The 24,290-nt window shown below is 38.6% G+C and overlaps 2 protein-coding genes and 1 non-coding gene across 4 annotated transcripts in view; 2 read left to right on the top strand and 1 right to left on the bottom strand.

Annotated features, from left to right (window-relative positions):
- The window catches only part of snrnp48 (small nuclear ribonucleoprotein 48 (U11/U12)), a 6,907-nt gene extending 2,362 nt beyond the window's left edge, over nt 1-4,545 (top strand). The window contains exons 2-9 of the mRNA XM_020617385.1: nt 401-514; nt 781-841; nt 1,205-1,285; nt 2,562-2,744; nt 3,000-3,121; nt 3,236-3,339; nt 3,423-3,542; nt 3,692-4,545. Coding sequence (XP_020473041.1) covers nt 401-514; nt 781-841; nt 1,205-1,285; nt 2,562-2,744; nt 3,000-3,121; nt 3,236-3,339; nt 3,423-3,542; nt 3,692-3,776 — 870 coding nt within the window. The 3' untranslated portion in view covers nt 3,777-4,545. The remainder of the gene's footprint in view (nt 1-400; nt 515-780; nt 842-1,204; nt 1,286-2,561; nt 2,745-2,999; nt 3,122-3,235; nt 3,340-3,422; nt 3,543-3,691) is intronic.
- Nucleotides 3,771-24,290, top strand: part of LOC109970064 (collagen alpha-1(V) chain) — a 27,946-nt gene continuing 7,426 nt past the window's right edge. Inside the window, exons 1-18 of one of the 2 annotated variants that reach the window (XM_020617384.1) lie at nt 3,771-3,849; nt 4,822-5,081; nt 7,386-7,410; nt 8,060-8,125; nt 8,336-8,505; nt 9,917-10,060; nt 10,369-10,422; nt 10,574-10,627; nt 11,038-11,091; nt 11,586-11,639; nt 12,095-12,148; nt 13,408-13,461; nt 14,146-14,199; nt 14,465-14,518; nt 15,130-15,174; nt 19,348-19,401; nt 19,507-19,560; nt 20,751-20,804. In XM_020617384.1, the coding sequence (XP_020473040.1) occupies nt 5,061-5,081; nt 7,386-7,410; nt 8,060-8,125; nt 8,336-8,505; nt 9,917-10,060; nt 10,369-10,422; nt 10,574-10,627; nt 11,038-11,091; nt 11,586-11,639; nt 12,095-12,148; nt 13,408-13,461; nt 14,146-14,199; nt 14,465-14,518; nt 15,130-15,174; nt 19,348-19,401; nt 19,507-19,560; nt 20,751-20,804 (1,065 nt within the window). In that variant the 5' untranslated portion in view covers nt 3,771-3,849; nt 4,822-5,060. Of the gene's footprint in view, nt 3,850-4,821; nt 5,082-7,325; nt 7,411-8,059; nt 8,126-8,335; nt 8,506-9,916; nt 10,061-10,368; nt 10,423-10,573; nt 10,628-11,037; nt 11,092-11,585; nt 11,640-12,094; nt 12,149-13,407; nt 13,462-14,145; nt 14,200-14,464; nt 14,519-15,129; nt 15,175-19,347; nt 19,402-19,506; nt 19,561-20,750; nt 20,805-24,290 lie in introns of both variants that reach the window. The other variant, XM_020617383.1, reaches the window with a different exon arrangement.
- Nucleotides 6,737-6,808, bottom strand: trnap-ugg (transfer RNA proline (anticodon UGG)). The gene has a single exon. It is a non-coding gene; the product is annotated as a tRNA-Pro (tRNA).

Genomic DNA, 24,290 nt, shown 5'->3' with positions numbered 1-24,290 from the left:
TCTCCGGCTCAACACCAGTCAGTCAGAACTGATGAAGCCTCTTGGATGAGAGATGAAACGTCTTCGACCTAGAAATCTAGCCCAGTTGATTTTTTTAAAGTTTTTTTTTCAGCTTACTATGACCTGGATGACTGAGAATCCAAACAGTCATCTTTATAAATTATGCTTTATCAGAAAGTGGCATCACCTTTTTATGTTTATGGGATTTTTCTTGTGTAATTTTTTTTTCTTAAAGGATCAGTCAGTTTGGCTGCTTGGTTATATAGCATTTGGCCAAAACTGCAAACAGACACACAGAGAGCCAGTGTGTGCCATCTAAAAGTTAATGTTAAAAATATTCCCCTCATACATGTGTGGATTTGCAGTTAATTTTCATCTGACATTGTTGGTGTCCTCTCAGGAAGCAATGGAGCAGTGTCCCTATGATCCGAACCACATAGTCCCAGTCAGGAGCCTGGAGAAACACAAAGTCTTCTGCAGCCTTAGAAAGTTGGGCTACTCAGCTGAGGAGCAGGTATATGGTAACATTGCTGTAGTCTAATGAGAACAAAAGTAGCAGTGATCCAGCGTAAGGCACAACAGATGTTTACAGCTTACAGTGGTGGGTTTAACAAACTTCATTTGTACCAGTGATATCAGTAACAGGAACAACAAAGCAGTAAAAGGCCACAGACTGTATCAGCTTCTCTTCATCATGCATCAGAATACTGTAAACACCATGAGCTGTTAATGCATGTAATCATTAAGAGAGCATTAAAGTTTATCACCTTTTTTTAACAGGCGGAGATGTACGACACTTCTGTGTGTTACGAGAACACCAGCGTCAGAAGCTTTACAATGGGTGAGTCATTACTGATGAGTGTTAAAAGTAAAGTGTTTGGTAAATTACCTTCTTACATTTGAGATTTAAAGAAAAAGTCTTGAAGATAACGAAAATTATATGATGAGTTCTTTTCACAGAGATCTTTAAAGATAACTTTCTTGCAAAACAAAATAAAAAATACAGCCACTGTTATGAATTATTGAGACTTGGTACCTTGTGCATAAACTGAGCGCTAAGATGCTCTGAAAAGGACTGGAAAGAAGAATCAAGAAACAAGTTAAACGTGTATGTTGCTGGCTCGACCAACCCTGTCCACAGAACACACTTTGTAAACTTTGTGGTGTATTTTTCTGTTGTCATCATGTCATTTCCTTATGGCAGACAAATCCACCCAGCACCAGGTGATCATGCAGGCACGATCTGCTGCACCTCTGATGAGGATGGAAGGAGTCTTCTGGCAAGGTATAAGCTCATTTTGTAATAGTTCACTGTGAAACTGTTTCCACAGACATGCTGATGTGTGCCATCCTGTCACAAAGGCAGAAGCTTTTCACGATTACCCAATCCAACATTTACTCTTACATTCCAGAGGTGATGACATGCCACTAGGTGTCGCTCATTTATCATCACTCAGCTGTTTGTTCTAAACCTTCTCAGTGAACATCCGTTTCTGTTACACTCACATTGTAAACCCAGTAAATAAGAGTTCTTTAACTATCCAGGTGCTTTTTACTTGGGTTTGTCATTTTTATTTAATATCTGCTGATGTCTGTGTGTGTGTTGTGTGTTCTGTTTGCAGCGACAGGGGTGAGTATTAGGAGTTGGGCTCTAGAAAGTTCTGCTGCTCTGGTTCAGGCTTGCCTGATTACATGCAGTATCCTTTAATGCCATATCCTTTCAAAGCTCAGCGCTGGGGGACTCTCGGACACCTACTCACACACTTTTCCCTTTACGTGTTGGGGAAAGTCCAGTCACTGCATTCAGGCAGTTAACATTGTGGATGAAAATAAATCTTATTTCGTTTGCATATTTAAAAAATGCACAGTGTACAAAGTATAACTCTCAGTTCCTGTTTCTCTGCCCACTGCTAAAATGATTCCACTCAGTTCATTTAAGTTCCCTCACCAGAACTAGACTGATCACAATGTAGGAGTTATACAAATAGAGAAAGGGAGCAGCTGAGTTAGAAGTTGTCCATATTTTGTGTATTTTGTAGCAGCTAAAATAAACTCAGCGTGTTAAATTACAAACAAATAAGTGAAGCCAAAGAGCATTTTCATCACATTCTCCTGTGATCTGTCAGATCTACCAGGAATCTAGCATAAAAATAAAATCTGATTCCAAACAATTTCTTTCTGCTCACACAGTTTACCTGGCAAACCATGTACACAATCATTGTTTATTTCATTTGTTGTACATAAAATACACAGTTGCATCCTGTAAATGTAAGTTAGTGTTTTTACCTATTTAGAGACAACCGCAGTTTTTTCTGTTGTGTTCTCTATTGGGTAATGTCTCAGTTCCAGTTTGAGTCACGTTCAATTGATTCGAGACAACTGCTGGGTTTCCCACTAATGGAGCTGATGAGGAGCTTGTAAAGATGATCACATGGACTTGTGTCATAGAGACAAGTTCTACTGATCATATCTCCATGTGTAGTTATTGAAATGATGCTGTGTGTATGTTCACCTCCGACAGTCACTTCTGGGTGTGTAAAGCATCTCTGGTCCTCCTTCAGGTCAGTACTCTGGCCAACCTGTTGACGTGCCTCAGAACCACAAGCGAGCTGTGTGTGACCTCACTGTGGCCGACCGCTTGGCTCTGTACGACCACGTGGTCGGCGTCTTCAGCCAGCAGAAGGAAGCTGCCTCCTCCAGCAATGAAGACCTCTACGTGGATTTGGTTTCCAAGCTTCAGAAGGGTAAGACTCGCCCAACATTGTGGAAATGTTAGAGGACCAAACATCAAACTGATAAAACATTGAGTATCAGATCACCTGTACAGAAACAGGCTGTTTTATTTTAGAGGAACAATTTAGCAAATGAAGTCATCTTTGTTAGCTGTTTTTCTTTGTTAAAAACATGTTGTGCGGCTTTTCTGAACACATGTTGCTTAGTTTTGATGAATAAGAGCTGTTTGGTTTCTCGCTCAGTAAAGTGTGTGTGTTTGTGTGTAGCTGAAGAACAGAATGAACCTAAAACACACCTGGAGCTGATGGCAGAGATGAGGGATTACAAGAGGCGGCGCCAGTCCTATCGTGCCAAGAACGTTCACATCACCAAAAAGTCCTACACTGAGGTACGAGTGAGCCGCAGGATGATGTTCATCAGGGTCTCTACCTACAATCTCCTCTGTTTGTTGTGTGGTTCCTAAATTAATTGAATATCTGGCATCACTGTGGAAATCCTACAGGTGATCAGAGAGGTGATAAACGTCCACTCGGAGGAGCTCGCCAGACAGTGGAGGGAGGAAGATGGCGAGGAAGAGTTGAGGAAATCGGACCACTCACCCCACAGGTACAAAAAAAACTCTGTGTCCTCCTGATCAGTAGACTGAGGAAGTGAAACCTTATTATAAAGTGACTGATGTTATTTGTCAGGCGGGTGGATGAAAGGAGGTCGACGTCCTCAGAGTCTCACCACTCCCACAGCAGACACCATCGCAGTCGAGAACGAAGCCAAGACAAAGAGCGCAAGAAGAAGAAAAAGAAGAGGGCCAGGTAAGGAAGCACAAACATAATGTCTTGGTTTGATCTTCTTTCTTTTACCAGTGTTTTTATGACAAGTTACTGACATTTGTCAGCAAATGCCTTTTGAAAGTGTAAATGTAGCATCGATTTATGATGATTTTTTTGGGGGGTCTTTGTAGGGATTCCCGTTCCCCAGATGACTACCACCATGACCGAAAGAAGAAGAAAAAGAAGAAGAAAGAGGAGAGAGAGAAGGAGAAGTAACAGCCCTGGATCAGGAACAACAGAAGTCAGACCATATGAGGTCAAGGGCCGTGGCAGCCTCTGGATGTCAAAGGTTTTAGTTGTCATGACATTTTAAGTTTACAATCTGGGGGATTTTGGAATGATATTAATTGTAATAAAGTTTTGGGAACCAGCAATATGAACATTTTGAGCTTTTTGTGCTTTGCAAATAATATGTTAAAGTTTTTCTCCTGTTACTACTGATCTTCGTTTAAAGTATTTGACAGTGTAATCACACCTTGACCAAGCTCCACCCGCCTGATTTGTTATGATTTTTAACTACAAACTAAGTGGAATGTTAGACAGTTGTGTCATAGTTGGCACACTTTCACCACAAGGTCAAAGGTCACTCTTTCAGTGTTTCAATTTTGCAGTGTGTCTTCAAGTGTAAACACAAAGTTCCTGTACTCATTGGGGAAAAATGGAAAGTATTGTAAATTTAATCTTTGGTTTTTAAAGTCTAGATTGATTTTAGAAACAGGTTTTTCATTCTGAAATCCTTTTCAGAAAAAGATGCTACTTAAAATGTGCAAGTCGTGACTTAATGAAACAACTGAAGGTTTGAGCTGAGCTTTGTTTTGCAGTGTAAAAATTGGACTAAGGAGCAAAAACTAATTTGCAGGATCCATATGTGTTCCAGCTAAACGTAGTGTTTTCAGCCTCTTACCAAGTGCAAAGTATTCACTGTATCATTTTACTGGGAGGAAGGTATTCTTAAAAAATTGGAATAAAAGCTTTTTTTTCCTCATGATTTGCTTCATTTATATGAATGAAAAAAGACACACCCAAGAAATTTAATTTAGATGCAGGTTTTGATCCAGATGGTTTTTAAATATTTGGTTGTTAATAAGGCATTTAGAGGATTGTTCATCCTTGACAAGAGTTAGGAGCTCACTTCAGTTGCTTTTGCAACATCTTTTGAAAACAATGTTGACTTGAGGTTAAGATGTTCTTGATCTAAACTTGCGCACAAATCCATGCATCTCTCTTTCTCTCTGTCTTGGTCTTTCTCTTCTGGTGCTAGATTGTCACTCAGGTATTTCTCACCCTGTTAAGAAGAGCAAAAAAAAAAAAAAAGGCAGAGAGGATTCCATCAATGCCTGGGAACCTGAGGGATCCTGCGGAGACAGAGAGGTCAGGGGGAGCCAGCAGTGATAATGCTGTGAGGAGGACTGCTCAGGGAAAGCTCAGCCACGTTGTTTTTGTCCTTGTCAGTGTCCTGTGCAGGATCTGGTCTGGTCTGAGGGCACTCACTGCAGCACCATGAGAGCCTCCAGTGACAAGGTAAGTGGGGTGGACTGGGTTTGTCCACGGGCCCCCGCAGCTTCAGGTTTTTACCGTTAGGTGGTTTCCCCTTTAACCCTCTCATCAGGCCGTGGTTGTAGTTTTAGTTGATTTGGATCAGCTAAGATGATGAAATGTATGGATTTTTGGTCATCGGGCAGGTAACGGAAGAAGTATGTGAGAATAACTGTGGACCCTTCTTTAGTCAAAGCAGCAGTTGGGTGGATTGGTTACAGTTTCTGATGGGCCTTTGGGCAAAAATAAATTGAGGTTTTAGTTTCTGACGTGCTTCCCACGGTGTCGGCATATCCTTAACAGCATCAAAATACAGGCCTTAAAAGTCATTATTGCTCCAATATCAACCTCAATAATGGGGTGTTCATTTCTACTTTTAAGTGTCAACAGGTTTTCTTTCTGTCTTTGTATGATTTAGTTTGACTTCAGCAGAAAAATCTGAGGTTTTATAGCTTGTAAAAATGATTATTCATGTATTTTTTTCTACTTATACCTGTGGGAAAAATAAATGATGAACCAAACTCTTTAAATCCTGACTTGGAGAGAATTTAGCTGAAATTTGCTAATGCCGTTTATCAATGCATTTAAATGTATTTGTTCTTAAAATGGTTTTATGAAGTATTGAAAAGAACCTGTTAACTCTTTATTAGTGCAGCAGATGAACTTAAAACAAACTCGGCTTCAATCTCCATGTCCATGTGTGTTGAGAAATAACATTATGTGTTAAATAATGAAGGTCACGTTATTTAGCATGTGTGAATTGTTCCTTTGAGAAAACATTTCTGTGGAATATTTTCCACTGTGATCAATGAGAAAGCAGATATTTATTGCTGCTGCTCTTTGGTGCACAAGCAGATCAGGTGAGAATAGGTTCCAGTTCCTCTTCCAGAACAATCTTTAAAAACAGCAGCAGTGTTGCATAACATTCTTAGTGGTTTTTATATCAAACCACAAATATCCGTGAAAACATGTTAAATATGGAATCATGTGTAGCAAGTGAAAATGTCACCTCACTGTCCCTGAGGTCCTGGAGCTCAGAGTCACTGGTTTACTCTCACCTCAACCTGCTGCAGCGGATGCTTTGGATTCACGTCCAGACTAACCTGTAGCACATTTATTTATAAGGCCTCATGCTGTCATACATCTAGCAGAGTACAGAAACGCTGCTGGCAGAAACTCTTAAGATTTATGAAGAGTTTTAATGATAATACTTGTGGAGATTTTTCAAAAATAATCTGAAGTGCAGGATAGTGAGAACTTTGATTTGTATAATATTGACCCATTATTAATAAAATATTGTATATGTTTATATGTTTTACCTGTTATTGATCGTCTTGGAGAAGTTAAATGAGGTGTTGCCGCCACTCTTTGCTGCATTTCTGCAAAGAAGGAAATGCACATTACTTTTCCTATTTAAATAAAGAAAATAAAGACACAGCAGGGATTAAAGTGACACTAAGGAGCAGAGATGCAGACAGCTGATTCAAATTTTTGGGTATGTTCCTCCAGGGGTTTGTTCAAATTTAACTTATGTGTGAACAGTAAGAATGTCTGCTAAGTAGTTATCCAGCAGCAGCACTGTACTTATGTATACTCACTACTTTAGTCCTAGGAAGGAAATTATTTTTGTATTAAAGCAGGGGCTCGTCCGGGATTTGAACCCGGGACCTCTCGCACCCAAAGTGAGAATCATACCTCTAGACCAACGAGCCACACAGAAATTAGTAAAATAATAGAATCAGGTTTCATTGTATTGATCATCTTGTTTTACTACTGATTCAGTGTTAATTATTGCAATGTGCCTGTGAATTTATGTGAAGTCTTTCTACAGAGAAGTTGAGATGAGCCAAAAGAAAGAAAAAGTGAAGTAAGAAAAAAAAAACTATGGAAAATGATTAGAGCCACTGTAAAAAATGTGTTCTGACTTTTTTCTTTCTTTTATCTTTCTTACATTTTAAATTTTAAGTCAGATCTCAAATAATTTTTTTACAATGGCCCCAACTGTCTTCTGTAAAAAAAAAATGACTGAATGAGATTTTAAATACAGGCGGTACCTTTACCTCTGCTTGATGTCATGCTACTGACAGACAGAGGGTTGGATGTATCCAGTCTGAAATATTTTCTCAATTTCTCTCAGGACAAACCATTACTATAGCAAAACATGTAGTCAGGATGTATCCGTCTTCAGTAGAGGGTATTAAATGAATGCTGATGTGTTTGTCCCTGCAGACGTCTCTCCTCTCAGGGCTGCTCGTGTTCATGCTGTGTGTCATCTCTTCTCTTTGTCAGGATGGATTTTCTGGACATCACTCAGGTCAGAGGCCTTAAACTGTAGTTGATAGAGCATTACTGTTGATAATGACAATTATTTGTTGCACAGCCTATAAAGTAGCTGTTCATTCCTTCTTGAAAGAGCAACAAATGATAGAGCTGAATCAAAATAAGAAACAAGCAAAAGGTAGTTTGTTTCTCATTATGAAAAGTTTTCTCTTGAGAAATTACAACTTTATATGAATTGTTTTGTCTAGAAAATATAAAAAGTATGAGATTTAGCTTACTTTCATATTTAATCTGGTTGGAAGTTTAAAAAAGTACTTGTTTTTTTGGAATGAAAGTGGGTATTTCAACTTTATAACTGGTTATTTCTCATCCTTCATTGGATTTTTGTGTGCTGAGTTACCTTTCTGCTCAAGACACCAGTGTCAGGTGAAATTACTTATTTCTTTAACTTCTTAGTTATTTTTTCCACTTTGTACATAGATAACATTTCAGAAATTGCACTTTGTGTTTAGTTTTTAGGAGAGATATTGCACTTGCATCAAAGTAAGGACTGGTAGGGGAGATAAACCCAGGACCTTTCACATCCGACATGAGAATCATACCCCCAGTCCAATGAGCCACTCACATATGAATGTTTCCAGCAAATCATGTTTCACTGTCTCTTTGTTCTTGTGTCTGTTAAGGTGAGGAACACACCTATGAAGGCTCCGTAGTCAACCACTATGACAGCTTAGCTTCTCCTCAACCAGGTGAGACCAGTGTCCCTCACTATTTATTCTTACCTTTTTACAGGTGGCATATAGCTACTGCTTTTGTCCTGACAAGTCTGACCTGTACCGGAAGGCTCACTCTGACTGGCAGGTGGCCTCCCAAATTAAAACTAAGACCATTACCTGTAAAAATGTGCCATTAAGTTCCCAGGACAAAATGTCACTACATCATCTTCTCTGTGCCATCAGAGTATCCACCTGAGCCAACTCACACCTATGAGGACCAGCGGCCTGACGAGGGGGACTACGACGTCTACGGTCCTGACCCCAGCCAGGTCACCATGATCACTGAGGATACCTTCACCTACGACACCACCACCGAGTCCCACTATGCCAAGGAGGACACTGAGACCATGCAGGTGGGACAGCTGCGGGCTGGTGGTCTTTACAGCTCTGCCTCTGCTAAAACAAGTTGTTATCAGTTGCGAGAAACAACTCCCCACAAGGTCCATTCAGTAGCTGTTCTGGATCTTTTTGCCAAATTGTCATCATTAGCAGACACAGGTGTCAAGGAACTGGAGATGTTTGTCAAGAATAAACACTGAGCCTCATTTTAGTTTCACCTTAAAATGTTTTTATGAGGATTATAATAATTAAGTGCATATTTTTAAAATGTTTTGAGGATTATAATAATTAAGTGCATATTAATTAAATGGTCCCAGTGTGTGGAATTTATACAGCATGTACCATCAGATTATTCTGACAGCATTAGCTTGTCATCAGACCCACCTGTATTAGAGGTCGTTCACATTTTCAAGTACTACACTTAAATAAAAATTGACCACAAGTGCATATTCTGACTATTTATCAAAGTATTTACACAGAGTAGAAACAGAAAATTGTGTAAATAAGGTTTTTTTTCACATAACACTGTTTAACACATTTCAAATTTTAGAGGATCTGGCTGATGGATTACTCATTTTTTGGTTTTATTTCACCCAGGTTGTTTGCAGAGAGGTTGACAAAAAACAGGGAGACAGAGAGGGCTGTAGCAGATCAGACATATCCATGACACCCACGGAAACCACTTGGCTATTTCAGTACTTTTAACATGAACTTCGACCAGCACAACAAAGCAGGGTTAGAGCAGAATTAAGTGTAACACAAATATGAAACCTTAGTACTGGCAAATAAACACACCTTAAACATCCTGTTCTGGGTGCCCCCATGGGTAAAGCTATTAGACCACAAACTGCAGTGGTCTCAGTTTGAATCTGACTGGGAACCTAATTATAAGTAACAGTCAGGGTTGTGCTTTGTTTCATTTGTTTTAACCTTTGACGTCAACTGTTCCACAAACTCCTAATTTAAATATGAAATGATGAAGAAACCCTTAAGGTGCGAACTGAACGCAAAGTCAAATTGTAAAGGTGACCCCAACTTTATTTTTATGAAGAACAGAACAACTCAAGTTCAACCCTTGTGGGTGGGTGACAACAACTGGCATGTAAGTAGGCATAGTGGCCAAGTGACAAGGCGTTGGTCTCATAAACCAAAGATCATGGGTTCAAACCCCATCCGTACCTGCAAGGATTTGTCTCTCAAGCAAGAAGTGTGATTGAGTTACTTCCTTAAGCCGCTCATGTTAAATGTTTGCTTGAGGTTGACTATCCTCAGTTTTCCCAGTGGCTGTCCCATGTGTGTGAATGATTTAATACTGTAAAAGCACTTTGAGTGATCTTCAGTGCATAGAAAAGTGCTATACAAGTCTAAATCTGTTTACCATATTGTCTCACTGACTTCCTGGTGTGTAATATTGTTGTGTTTCAGGTACCATATGTGTACCCTCATGGAGGACCTGACACGGACTCCTCTGAAGAGTCAGGGGGTGATGCAGCACTTGCGGAGGAGGGGCCAACAGAGTGCGACTGTGAACCAGGGGAGCCTGGATTTGCTGGCTTTGCTGGACCAAAGGTACCCACTCAACTATGAATGTGTCAAATGGCAGCTTTTATGTTACAGTGCCGCTGTGTTATATTGGTGTGAAGCACACATCAGCCTGTTTGTTGCATACAGCACTACAGTACATTTTGTTGCTCTTTTTGAAAATGGTGCTACATCAGCAGAAAATCACAAATCATTAGAGTTTAATCTGTTTCAGATTAAAGTACAGTCACTTGCAGAAACACGACAACAAATAATCTGCGTCAGTAAATTCATTTGGTTTGTCATCTTTGTCTTAACCGGTTACTAATTCATTCTTGTTTCTCTCCTTCTGTCAGGGATCCAGAGGTCTGCAGGGTAAAACTGGCAAGCCGGGACTTCAAGGCAGAGAGGTCGGAGCCTAACACATTATTACTGCACGTTTGATTATGGTGAACCTGACTAAAGAAATATTTAAATGGCAGCTCCATGTGTAAGTTCTCCTGCTGATGCAGAGCTCAGAGGGTGATTATCCTGTGATTTTATTTGTCTGTTGTTTTTTAGGGTTATAAAGGAACCAAAGGGGTTCAGGGAGGAAGAGGAGACGCTGGACCAGTGGTGAGTAAAGCATGTCCCAACACCTCCCATCACAGTGTGCAAGAAAGGGCACGGTGTTATAGGAAACGGATTCAGATGAGAGAAAAAAATACTAAAGTGAAAATGAAAATGCACAGCCTCTTAAAATAAAATGGGCACTAATGCCAAACAAAGAAGTAAAAGTAAAAGTAAAAGTGAAAACAAGTGGGTAAAAAAAAGTAGTCTTTTTACTCTCTTTTTATTTGGACAATAAAATAAGATGAATACTAGATTACAACCACTGTTCCTGACATATTTAAGTATCTTCCAACTATAAAAATGTTGTGGTGTGAGTAGCTCACTGTGTATTGGTCAAGGAACGCTTTAGAGATCAATTATCAATACTGAAACATTACATTATTTGCCTTGCTATTGTTATTCTCGTCTGACAGGGCGATGTTGGGCCTGAAGGAGACGAAGGAGCTTCCGGTTTCTTTGGGGCCATGGTGGGTAGACCAGCGCAGAGCGTCTACAGACAGCCCCCCTGTGAAGCTTCACTGCTTACATCTGGTTTTGATTTGTAGAAAATAAAAGTGCAGGAGTGAAACATTTCACTCAAATGTTAAAGTCATATTACAGAGTATCTGCAGTTGTTGAAAAGTCATGAAACATTGACTACAGATTCTATAAAAAACGGTGTTAAAGGTAGTGAAAAGATTTTTTTATAAATACATACAACTTAAATATTTTCTCTGATAGAAATGTTAGTTATAAAATGTTTTTTGATTTCAGTTGCAGGCTGGTAGGAGACATTACTAGGCCCTACTGTCCCTACTCATAAAACAATTTGATACTCACTGTATCAAATTTTAAGCCTCCTAAATTCTTTATTCCTCAGAATAAATTAATAAATCTAAGTGGACCCGTAAAACAAGATAATAGACCTTTAAAAACTACAGTACACTTACAGTTTAACTGAACTTTTTTCTGTGGTCACCAGGGAGAACCTGGACTTCCAGGAGACCCGGGTGGGCATGGAGATATGGGTCTGAAGGTAATCACACACTGACTGACACATGTCCCAGAATAAACCCAGTTAGATGGTCTAAAAGTCTAAACACAGCACTTCTGACCAGAGACAGTGTGGTGTTGACTCTGCTCTGACAGATACAGGCCTCAAGATTAAGTTCATTTTCTGGAGATATACTTCATACTTATCACAGGATTAACACACTGTAACTACACAGTAGCAGTTTCTGCTTTGGTTGTTATAAAACTAGTTAATTTGTTCTAAAATGTGAATATTTCTTTATAATCTTATTTTTATTTAGTTTGTAATGAGTCATGTTTTTTTACACTCAGACATTTATTTGGGTGTGAACATGTCATAAAACATCACAGCTGGATTTGTTAAACATCAGTAAAATTTAACCGACCAGTTCTCTAACACTATGTGCAGCTCCCATAGACACTGCTATTTAAAAATCTGGCGTCTCTTCCTGTCGACAGGGTGACATTGGTATGGACGGACCCCGCGGAGGAGTCGGAGCTCCTGGTGAGACTGTAAGGAAACAGCGACTTCTCCACCTCTCTGGTGGAAATATGCAGAATTAAAATTTGCAGTTTACTGCACTAATAAGCACAAACTACTATTAGTGAGTCATCCTCTTTCTTAGATGAATCCATCTAAAATCTGGCATTTTTTCTTATTATTTCATTATGTAATGATAGGAGTCCTGTTGCCCTCTGGCCTAACACACGATTCACATGTTTTAGGAGCTTTAAAACTCAGTATTGTTGCTGTGAGACACATTAGTTAGTGGATGTAGGTCAGAGAGGTTCAAATACAGTATGTCCTGTTATTGCTGTGTTTACCTCTCATTAACATTAAAGCTAAAGCAATTGCATTGAAACAAAGTTTTCTTTAAATTAAAAATAAAATAGAAGCTGCAACGTGGGAGACAAATTACAAAATAAAATAATAATAATAATGATAAAAAAAATTATGAATTCAATTATAAATGTCTTTTTATTCATTATTGGGTAAAAATACAAAGAGTTTTAAGTGTTAATTATTTAGATGCGAATGGGGTCACTACATATTTTGAAGGCCTCGTTGATATTTTGTAAATACAGCATTTGATTGTCACCAACTAAATCCTGGAGAAAACTCCTCAGAAACAACTTTAACTTCAGTTGAACTGAGGCCTAGAAAGGCTGTGGCTGCATTAATTGTATCTCAAGATCACATGTTAATATTCTAGTAATCTTTGGACAAGAGAGACTTTTTCATGTGATATATTAGTAAATTATTATAAAATGTATAAAATGGACCATGGTTGTTTTTGGCTTACGTACAAGGCACTGATATAAAAATGAACACTTTAAGTATTCTTGATGAGAACTAGTAAACACGTTGAGACCAGTAAAGAGAGGGAGCCATAGTAACTGTCAGAGGAAGTACCTGTCTCTCTGTGGAAAGCTCTAGGTAGTCTTTAACTGCGGATCCATCCAGTTGGAAATCACCCAGACTTTTGGCTTCCTCCACTGGCCTCTTTGCCACACAGCTGGCCGTCACAGTGGCTCCTTCATAACAACAGAAACCAGGGAAGAGTGATGCAGTAAAAGAGGCTGATGGTTAATTTGGGGGTTTTTAGGTAGATGTGCGGGCTGTGAAACAACATGTGAACCATCTTAATATCATGTCAGGCTGCTTTAATATTATAGTATATGTTCTTTGTTCATATTTATTTAGCTATGAAGTCAATTTTACAGACACACAGAGCTTATTATTTTCATTGAATATATTTGTTTTATTTCAGGGCCCTCGTGGAGACGCAGGGCCTTCAGGATCAAAGGGAGGTAAAGGTTTTGAGGTAAAGAAGAAAATTAACACCCAAGCATTTACGTGCTTTTTGAATTAAAAAAAAAACAGCGTTTTGTTTCCTAAAATTTTAAACTTCTTTTTTCATTTTAAAGAGACAAAACAAGTTATATTTATTAATAGTTTTATATATAAGTGATATGTTTGATTAGATTGTATTGTTCCTCAAGGTGTAAAAGACACTTTTTGTCATTTAGTTTCAACTTTTTGATGAATATTTAAAACTTAAAGAGCATTTTTAGAGTTTAAATAGGAAACACAGAAGGCTGAATGCATTACTGTCATTACATCTAAAACAATATTTCATCAACATTTTGTGAACAATTAGATATAAAACATTAGATGTAAAGTGAAGGCACACAATACTATGATATATTAATTATATTGCTATTATCATATTAAAGAGAAATCGAATTGTACATTATTTTCAGAAAAAATCATCTAATCTCGTTTCAGTAGAAAAACAGACTTGCTTTATCAATTCTAGGAATTATCTAATTAAGAATTTAGGAATTATAATGTTTTAAAGTCACACAACGGCGAAATATTTCAAATCTCATTGTAGGTTCATGTTTCAATGTGTTTTTGAGTTTATTTACCGTAAGAGTTTTTTTTTTCCATCATTTGTTTAGCACTTCTCATTTCTGATGCAGCTTACTGTGTGTTTTCTGTTCAGGGGTCTCGTGGTGACCAAGGCAAACAGGGTAGTCAGGGACGGGATGGACAGAAGGTGTGGAAATAAAATTTAAAGTACAGAGGAGCTAAAGTGTTTGCATTTTCTACTGATGTACACCTAAATATTGTTGAGATTTTTATTCCATTACTTAGCTTGGAGGTGTGTTACATGTCCAATAGACCTTTCCTGCACTCCGTAGTCACATTATTCCTCTATACTTGGGTGAAATGGGACTCTATTGGTCATACTAGTGTTGCACGTCCCTCTGCCCGCCAGTAGAGGTCGATAGAGAATCCTGATGTCTTGTCTTCTCCCACAGGGTCAGACAGGTGCACCCGGCTTTCCAGGTGACACTGGCGAGAGAGGCTACACTGTAAGAACTTATCAGTATCATCTCTGGTCACTGAGATTATCTGAATTTTTACTCTGTGTTGTGTCAGTTCACATTTTGTTTAGATTTCTGCTTCAGATCAGGCACTTTTTTTTCTCCTTCAGTCTGTCCTTGACTTGTGTCCTATTCTGAGATATTAAAAGCTCTTAAAAGTGTATAATTATCCTGGCTAACAGGGACAAAGCTTTCTACAAAAGAAACTGATGTTAAGAGTTTTAATGCTGTCAGTTAACAGCTACATGTGACCCATTTTAGGTCTGAGTGTAGGATACCTAAGGTGTTACTTCTCGGGTCTAACAAGCCGTGGGACTTTCTAAGCACAGAAAACCTTTGTTTGCATGTACACAAAGACCGATTCTGTATTTGTGTTTTTGTTGTTATCCAAATCAGAGCACAACAATGACATCACTCACTCTCTCGCTTTCATTTTCACTCAGTATTTCTGTGCACTCACTTAACCTGTTTTAGCCAGTTAGCTCATTTCTGAGAACTTGATTTTTGCAGTGCGACTATTATTGCTATGAAAGATTGATTATTTTTCCTCACATCTATAAAAAGAATCAGAGAAGAATATTTCCTGTTTGTCTTCACAGGGTTATCCTGGTCAGCCAGGAGGCATCGGACCCAGAGGACCAAAGGTACAAACATGTCTGCCATTTCACTGATGTTTCTGTGAAGCTGATGTAAGTTTACATACCTCAGTGTGTGAGTGTATGTGTGGGTTTGTGATTAAGAGCTTCCGTTTCAGTTTCCAAATGACGAACTTCATACTGTAACAATTAATTATAGAGATGAAATACTGAAACCTCAGTGAAGGATGTAGTGACTAAGTCTGAGTTGGCCTCGCCAACATTCCTTAAACACCTCTGGTCAAATTCCTAAATGTGAATAATCAGTGTCCCAGACGATGAATCACAGTGACTTCGTGATTTTTATTCTGGTGCTACAGTCAGATGAAAATGTTCTCTCACAATCTAACTGCCAGATTATTACGAGCTCCTCCCCAGAGGACGAACTCTCCACTATCACAATCTTCAGAACAAATGTCACATTTTTATATCCAGACTTGGAAAGACTCTAAAATTAACTAAAAGGTTCAAATGAATGATTTATAACCAGTGGTCACAATTCAAATCTGCAGCATTGTGAGATTATTAGGACTGAAAATAACACAAGTTAATTTAGTTTTTTTTCTTGTTAATTACTGGATAATTTTACTTGTTCAGGCTGTAAAAATGATTTGGATAAAACAGGAACAACATTCTTTTTCACTGACCTAATGATACTGTGACTCATGTACACGTGCAACCTGTGATGACCGTTGCAAAGGGATGTTGCTGAAGACATGACAAGGCACAAGGGCTGGAAAAACTTCTAACAACCATCGTGGCCTCCAGGTGGTGCTTTTAGTCTGGCTTTGTTTGAAAATAGTCTGTCCATCCATCCATAATCTATACTGTTTATCCTAACAAGGGCTGTGAGGGTTGGATGTCACCAGTCTGTCACAAGGCTGACACGTAGAGACAAACAACCACACACACTCACACTCACGGGCAATTCAGAGTCACCAGTCAACCTAAGCTACATGTGTTTGGACTGTGGGAGGAAGCTGGAGTACCCAGAGAGAACCCATGCAGGCACAGGGAGAACATGCAGACTCCACACAGAAAGGCCCTGGGTCGGCCTGGGCTCGAACCCTGTGAGGTGATAGCGTTAACCACTGCACCACCATGCAGTGAAAATAGTCAGATTTGGAAAATACTAAATGTCAGCATCAATTATCATCAAAATACTGCATTAGCTCAACCTACAAATTTGTATTTACAAAAAAAATTGTGACAACATGCGGGAAACAGTGTGAAAAGCAACAGTGTGAAAGCTAATGGTGTATAAACAAGTGACTAACCAGCGTTACATAAGACACAGTTGCTGATGGGAAGTAAAGTCTTGTTACTCACATACAGTATTTAATTACAGTACATTTTAAGGCATTGTATTGAACTATTTCTATTTATATATTTACTGTATATTTTGTATTATATACTGTATTTCTGCTCCACTCCCGTTATCTGACAGCTGCTGCTATGTTTAGTTACTTTGCAGATTAAGATTTTACATAAATTATTATGATAAACATGTTAAACACAAACATAGTTAAACATTAAACCAGGCACCTTTTAGGCTTAGGACCCCCTCAAAATAAACTTTGACCAGCTAGTACCTCTTATCACATTTGTTTATGAGTTTGACCAAAGACACATTTCTCCTCTGAACTTCTCACATATTTTTATTTAAATAAAAGTATTTACTGCATTTACTGAAAAGAGATTTGTGCATCAGAACTTTATTTTTTCTTCTTTTTTGCCCCATTAATCATCTCACAGACCCTAACATTAATCCGGTGACCATTTGGAGGGGCCCATCCCCTAGATTTGATACCACTGAAGCTAACTGCCAATAGTATATAAAGCAGTTAAAGCTCCACTCCACATGGGGTGCCCTGATAGTCCAGTTCTTTTGTCCCCAAAAGCTCTAAACCACCATAACTTTCTTCAGTGTCTGAAGTAGGAAAGAGCCAACTGCATGTGCGTGAGATCTCCATGGTTGTATTTATGTAGAATGATTGAAAACACATCTATAAAACACACCCATTGTGTGAGATCTTCCTGCAGGCTCTCTGTTTTGTTTACAGTCCACAAGCTCCTCACGCTTTCAGGGAGGTCTCATGAGTCTTGCCACCTCAGATGCTGTAAAAAGTTCTGGTCGTTTGGAGCTTTTGGGGCCACATTTTTAACAAATATGTGGGTCTGGTGTTTCATAATGAGGAAACGTCACCCAGTGCAGTGGTGTGTTTCACTGATGTTTAATCATTTTTGAACACCTTCAGAGGTCTATGGCACAGAGGAATAAGTTGATCCAGGCTGGAGACTGACAGACATGAAATGTGAGTAGAGACAGCTAATAGATGGTTTTTAGTCACTATATGGGGACTGTTGACAATACTGTTAAAATGACCGGCCTTATCCTTTAGATTGATGATATTGCTTAGTGAGACCACTGAGAACTATATTTTCTTTATAAGATTAAATTAATTGTTTTTTCAACCTAACAAAACAAGCACGTTATGTCAGATGAAACTCACAAGGAATTGTAAAAGTCATCCCACGTCTTGTCTGACCATCTGTATCATCTGACTCTGAATGTGACATTTAGAACGAGGACATTTGTTTATCTGTGAGTAAAGGTCATAACCAGTGTAGTAGTACTCAGCCAGTATAGTATCACACTGGCAGCAAGTACAAGACCTGTAGAAATAAATTTTCCCAAGGAGGAACTAAGGCAAGTTTCTGGTTCTCATTTCTGGGCCATGAGCATTTTTGAAATTTTGAAATAAATTTTCTAGACTTTCATATTTATTTGTCACAGTACAGAACTGCCCACAAAACCTTCTGCTAAACTGGGGAAAAATACCAACATTACTATTAGGTTTTTTTGATAGTTTCTTTACTGAGTCAACATCTAATTTAAACTGTGCCGACTGACATGTATGAAACAGAAAGTTGTGGCCCAGTGATCCATGAACTAGATGAGGAAGGCACACAAATTAAAATAATAAATGTCCCCAAGTAGTCACTGCTACTTTGAGCTCTGTGGGAGAAAACAAATACAGTCATCTGACTATGTCAAAACTGTGTTGAGAGACATTTATGGACTCAGAGTTTACTCAGAACATGTTTACAGTTCATTTCTCTAAATCTATCATTTACAGTACTCCTAAAGTTGTCTTTCACGTGTCTGACAGGAACATCTGGTAATGGTTGGCCACTTAATTTTTCTTCATGATGGTATATCATCACAGGAACACATAGAAATCAAGAAAAACTACAGTATGTAACTCAAAGATGAAACCAAAAGCACCAAAACCAGCAGCGGGATGAAGGTTGTTGGTGTCAGACGTAAGATAAATAAAGCAAAAGAAAATGAAAGTAAACAAAAGTAAAAGTAAAGAGAGTAGAACAAATATGTAAACATGCTTTTTGTTCCTTGTCACACAGTCCTCACCATGAGCAGGTTACAGTGGTTTGACTGGTCGACTCTTTGGTAATAGAGCTGTTTTACAGTATAATAAACAGAGCTAATGCTCTGTTCAGGTGCACAGCCCTCCTGTGGTGGTTATATCTGTGTTTAGTACATATGAGGTTCCCAGAGGACCGCTACTGTATGAAAACCCCACTAAACACCTGTGTCTGCAAGTTTTTATTTTGGGATGTTGTACCTGCTGTGGTTTTATTGATGATGACTGACATTGTGTTGGTTTTACTGGGAGGATGATCTGACCTGGTCACCTGTGATTATGCGAGGTTTAATATTCTTCTTCATGTATATAAATGATATGGAACATTAGATGAAATTTACTATTGGTACACTGAGTCAGAGATGCACCATACTTCTATTTTGTTCCTTATTTTATTTTAGTTCCAGTTGAGGTTTTCATAGTTTCCATTAGAGTTGAATCATTTTTATTTTTCAGTAATGCTTTTGTTGTATTTATGGTAAAATAAATAAATAAACTCTGCTTGCAACCACATGACAAGCTGCTTTTCTAACATAACAGGTGAATACAATTTAGTTTTGTACAAATAACTATAAATTTCCTGTGATTTCAGGCTGAATTGTTCTTCCAGGCTTTAGCAAAACAAAACATTTTAATGTGTTTCAGAGAACCTTTGCTGGCCAGTTATACTGAATCATACCAGTATGCTCTACAAGGTGTTTTCTGTCTGATCAGTTTTTTAAATTCTCTCTCTCAGGGCACTAGAGGTTACGACGGCCTGTCAGGCAGTGATGGTGATCCTGGTCAAGATGTGAGTTTGTGTGGTTTAGATTCACAAATTTTTACAAACTGTATTCACATCTGTATTTACCCTAAATCTACAAATAACCCTTTATCCCCCTGTTTGTCTCCTCAGGGCCCTATAGGAGTCCCGGGGCTGATGGGAGAGCCTGGACTGTTTGGTCCCAAGGTAACAAATATATAATGCATCTTCTCTCCACGGGCATCTCTGCAACAAAGATAGGCAGAATACTTTATTAATCCCTAACAAAAATTGCAGAACTTTTGTTTTGTTCAATACTTTTAAAAAGAAATCAGGTCTCAAGTCATATACAGTTCTTCTGATACCATTAAAGTGTATTTGAACTCTTTTTTTTTTTTCAGTTTTAGTTAAGTCTTTTCTGTTTTTTTAGTTTAGCTAATTTTGTGTATGTTGTAGCTGTTGAGCTGCAGAGTTCTGAGGTATTTTTCACCCCACTGTCAGTTTGTATATAAAAGTTAACATCACCGTTCTTCAGCAGAGAAATATAGACATGTCCCTAATGATTTAACAGTGCTGTACAGTTACAGTATGTTGTAGCCATTTCGTTGTATCTTCTCAGAGTTTAATTTTTACTGCAATCGACTATGTGGAATGGCACTGAATACTACAGTACCCATGAGCCTCAGTGGTCATTGCTGTGTTGCACAGAGTTGCATAACAGGAACTATTAAATCAATTCACTTTATTTTTTATTAGTTTAGCAGCAGTAGTGCCGTGTTTTGTTCCTAGCAGCAATGAAGCGAACTGATTAAATTTCTAATTGCCAATAGTCACAGCCTGGGAAAGTTCTCACTCCCTGCTGTTTTTTTATCAGCTCAGTTTCCTGATGTTTGTACAGATGATCCAGCCATGAGAATTCAATGTAACCACTGTCTGGACAGGACTACAGGTGGTCTGGACACCTGATAAGATCTCACCCATTCCACTACCATGTTATTCATAGAGCACAAACTTCATCACAGGGAATGATTCACACACAGTCTGAAAGGCCACACACACTGGTGACATATGATGTCTGTCAAAACAACCACCATCATTGTTTTCTGTGCACCAGCACATGATGCATCAAATGACATGATGCTCTGCAAACAGGCGTGTGTGTGTGTGTGTGTAGCACTAAACTGAATTTGGATTTTCTTACTCAATTTCTACACGAAATAAAATGTACACTCGTACAATCCATTGTTTGTATCCTAGGATTTGACCACAGTTGAACTGTTACCTTGTAAAATTAAAGATGTTTTATACATTAAATATTTTGGATCAATACAGTGAGGGTTTTGTGAGCAAACTGCCTGTTTCTGTTCCATATCATGGCAGCTGTTCTTCCTTTGCAGGGTAATAAAGGGGATCGTGGCGTGAGAGGACCTCGGGGCAGAGTGGGCGCTGTGGTGAGTGAGCAGCATGAGGGCATGCTGGGAGTTAGATAAGCTATCTTGTAGCGCTGACATCACAGATTTGATTACTGAAATGTCAAGAGGAAGAGAAAGATTGGGTCTACCTGTTGTCAGGTCTAATGCTAGGATTGGACCCAAAATGCAGACACAGACTAGGACGGAGCTCTTAATAGTCTTTAATATGATGGATAATGAACAGCGAGACAAAGGAAAATTCAGAGAAGCTCAACCCAACAAAAGCTCAACTAAAGAACTCTACAAAACCCGCAACTAAACAGTTCAGCCAGGGAGCTAGGTAACAAATCCAAAAGAACACACTAAACAAACAAACAAACCCAGAAGCCAAGAATCCACGATGGCAGAAAAGTCAAAAGTCCAACAAAGAGGCAAGGTGAAATGGTCCAGGGATAGCTAAAGCAGGAAAACAAAACAGGAGACGCATGACAGGAACGGACAGGGTGTGGTGAGCAGTGAATGGACTAGCAAGAAACTGAGAAGAAAGGAAGAGAATATACAGTATATGGGCTGGAGACCAGAGGATAATGAACAACAGGTGGAAACAATGAGAGATGACTGTGAATTGGGGTAAAGGTGACACAGCCTGGAAACCAAACCAAAACAAAACCATCAAAACAGGAAGCGAGTCCCAAAACCATAACACCTGTTTGGAAAGAAAGATAGCAAAATCCTGAAAGTGAATGTGTGCGAATGAAACTGGACAGGCTAACTACTGGTTATAGAAATGATCCTGTAAGAAGAGTTTAACAGGTTTGATATGCGCAATAGCCTGTTCAGGTGCCCATGAGCAAAACAGACAACATGTTTCCTGGCTTCCTTCTCTAGATTATTCTGCATAAAGGCCTCTGTTTAATCAGTTAATATCAGATGAAGACCCTGTGTCTGAAAAGGTTGTAGTTTTGTAACTAAAGATGTGTCCACCAACAGTCTTGTTTTATTATGTGTATGAAGCAATATTGCACCTTCTTTCAACTCCAACTGAGCAAAATCAGAAAAATGTCAAAACGTATTTCAGCTCTACTGATTATCGTTTCGTCTGACTTTTCATTTTTCTTGTGAAATACTGGGGTTTTACCTATTCAGGCCTCTAAGATCTGAGAAGTATTAATCTTCTATCTGGAGCTATCAGTAAAATTGTAGACATGCAACCTGTATTATGGCTTGGCTTTATACTCTGTTGCTCCAGACTTCATGAGAATACTCTTCAAAATCAATTTCCTAGTTAACAAAAGTCCTACTGAGCCTGGGAAAACTGTTGTATAGCATAGTTTTTTAAAGTTCATGAAATTGATCCGATTTACCTCCACCTGGGTTATCTTGACCCTGAGCCAATTCATTTTTGACAAAAACGTGCGAATGCCGTTTGACCCACACAGGGACTAAAAGTCAGGACATCTTGACCTCTGCTGCTGCTGTTATGGATCTGGCTCTGGCAAGTCCCACAGCTTTATGAAAATGTTTCTCTGGTCAGCACTTTAAATATGTCAGGGAAGTCCTGACATTTGGACTCCATGTTTTCAGTATCAAAAAAGGGAAGTGAAAATAAACATGAAACGGGTAAGGTTAGCAGTCTCTCAATAAAGACAAACTAATAAAACACATTGAGAAATCCATAAATTAATTCACTGAATATGTGAAGAAGTAAACAAGACACTCATAGAAACTGAGATAGGTTTTAAAAAGTGTAAAATAATACTGATAAAAAATTCTTATGTGGAAGTAAAATATAAAATGACAGGGAACTTCTTTAGCTTTATAGAGTAGTTTCTTAGGAAGTCAGCTGTGGTTGTAAATGTAAACTATCCTGTCTTATCATCATGTAATCAAGACTATCTGTGCTTTTACTGTTTAAAAAAATTCCCTAAGTTTAATTCTCAGGAAATTAATTTAACATTAATGTGGTCAGACAACCCTGAGTGACATTAATAGGAACAAGAGAAGGGACTGTCCCTAAGAGAGAGAGAGAGAAGTAAGCACCCTTGGTTCAAACTAAAGATAAACAACCCAAATGAATAATACAGAAGCCACATCGGGAACATCAGAATCGGCTCTCGGTGTGCATGTACATATCCCCATGCAAGTGGCAAGTAAACAGTAAACCAACATAAGGCTGTGTAGTATAACAAAATAAACAGTATAAACAAGCAATAAACAATGCAGACAAAGTAATGTTCATTAGAAAATGAGATAAAAATAAGAATTAAAATACGAATCTGTATAATCTGTACAATGTATATTTACAGGTATTGCACTGAGGGTTATTGTCCAGTCATACTGTTGTGGGTCAAGTGTTCATCAGAGTGACAGGGGAAGAAACTGTCCCTGTGCCTGGTTGTCTTGGCGTACAGTGACTTGTAACACCGTCCAGAGGGGAGGAGTTCATACAGATTATGCCCAGGGTGTGGGCCCGTGTGGTGTACAGGTCCGCCATGGAGGACAGGCTCACACCAATGACCTTTTCTGCAGTCCTGACTGTCCACTGAAGTCTGTACTTGTCCTGTTTGGTTGCTGAGCCAAACCAGACAGTGATGGAGGTGCAGAGAACAGACTGGATGATTCCTCTGTAGAACTGTATCTGGAGCAGATAGAATTATATATCTGTAAAACATTTTCTTATAAGTCAAATCAGTTTATCTATAGAACAATCTTTTCATTATCAATGAATTAAATATTTTCTCTATTAATAAAAAATAACCATCACAACTTCCCAGAGCCAAAACATCTTATATCATTCAGTTTACAGTGATGATATGGCAAAAAAGAAATAAGCTTTACACCTAGAAATTTGGGCATTTTTTTAAATATTTTTTTGCAAATGTTTGCATGAAAAATCTCTGAAGCAATGTGTGGTAGTGGGAACGGGGCAGGACCCAATAAAGATGTCTGGAGAACGGAGAGTAGCTTCGAAGAATTATTAATACTGGGGCCCACATCCTGAGATGACCACCTGGCCAGTTTAACATACAAATTAGCATCACACACACACACACACACACACACACACAGACACCCGGTGTAGATCACATTCCAGCAAGGAGGTGTGAGCTCCGGCCCACCTGCGATCAGACATCCACAAATGATTAATTGATTGCTTAATTATCAAAACAGTTGACTAATTGATTAACTGTTTTAGCTGTAAAAAAAAACAGATAGTTGTGTAATTTACCAGTCAACAGAGCCAAGTCCAGGAGGAGATATAGTCACTAATTGCAGGTGACATAAGGCTGATTGAATAATTTCCACATCGAGAGAATTGCAGTAGTTGAGATGCGAGTCTAGGTTGCAGTAGTATAGATCCTCAAATGACGCGCATGATTTTAATTTTGCTATAGAATCAAAGGAAATGCAAAACTTTCTTGCATGGAAATTTTAAAATAACAGTCCAGGAATATTCACTGGGATGTTAGAGGAGTCTGCAGGGCTACAGATTAGGGGCTCAGTTTTATTCTCATTTATTTTTTT

This window comes from Monopterus albus, unplaced genomic scaffold (assembly GCF_001952655.1).
Source record: "Monopterus albus unplaced genomic scaffold, M_albus_1.0 scaffold189.1, whole genome shotgun sequence".
Taxonomy (NCBI): domain Eukaryota; kingdom Metazoa; phylum Chordata; class Actinopteri; order Synbranchiformes; family Synbranchidae; genus Monopterus; species Monopterus albus.
Note: the sequence above shows the minus strand (reverse complement) of the source record. Positions and strands in the feature narration are given on the sequence as shown.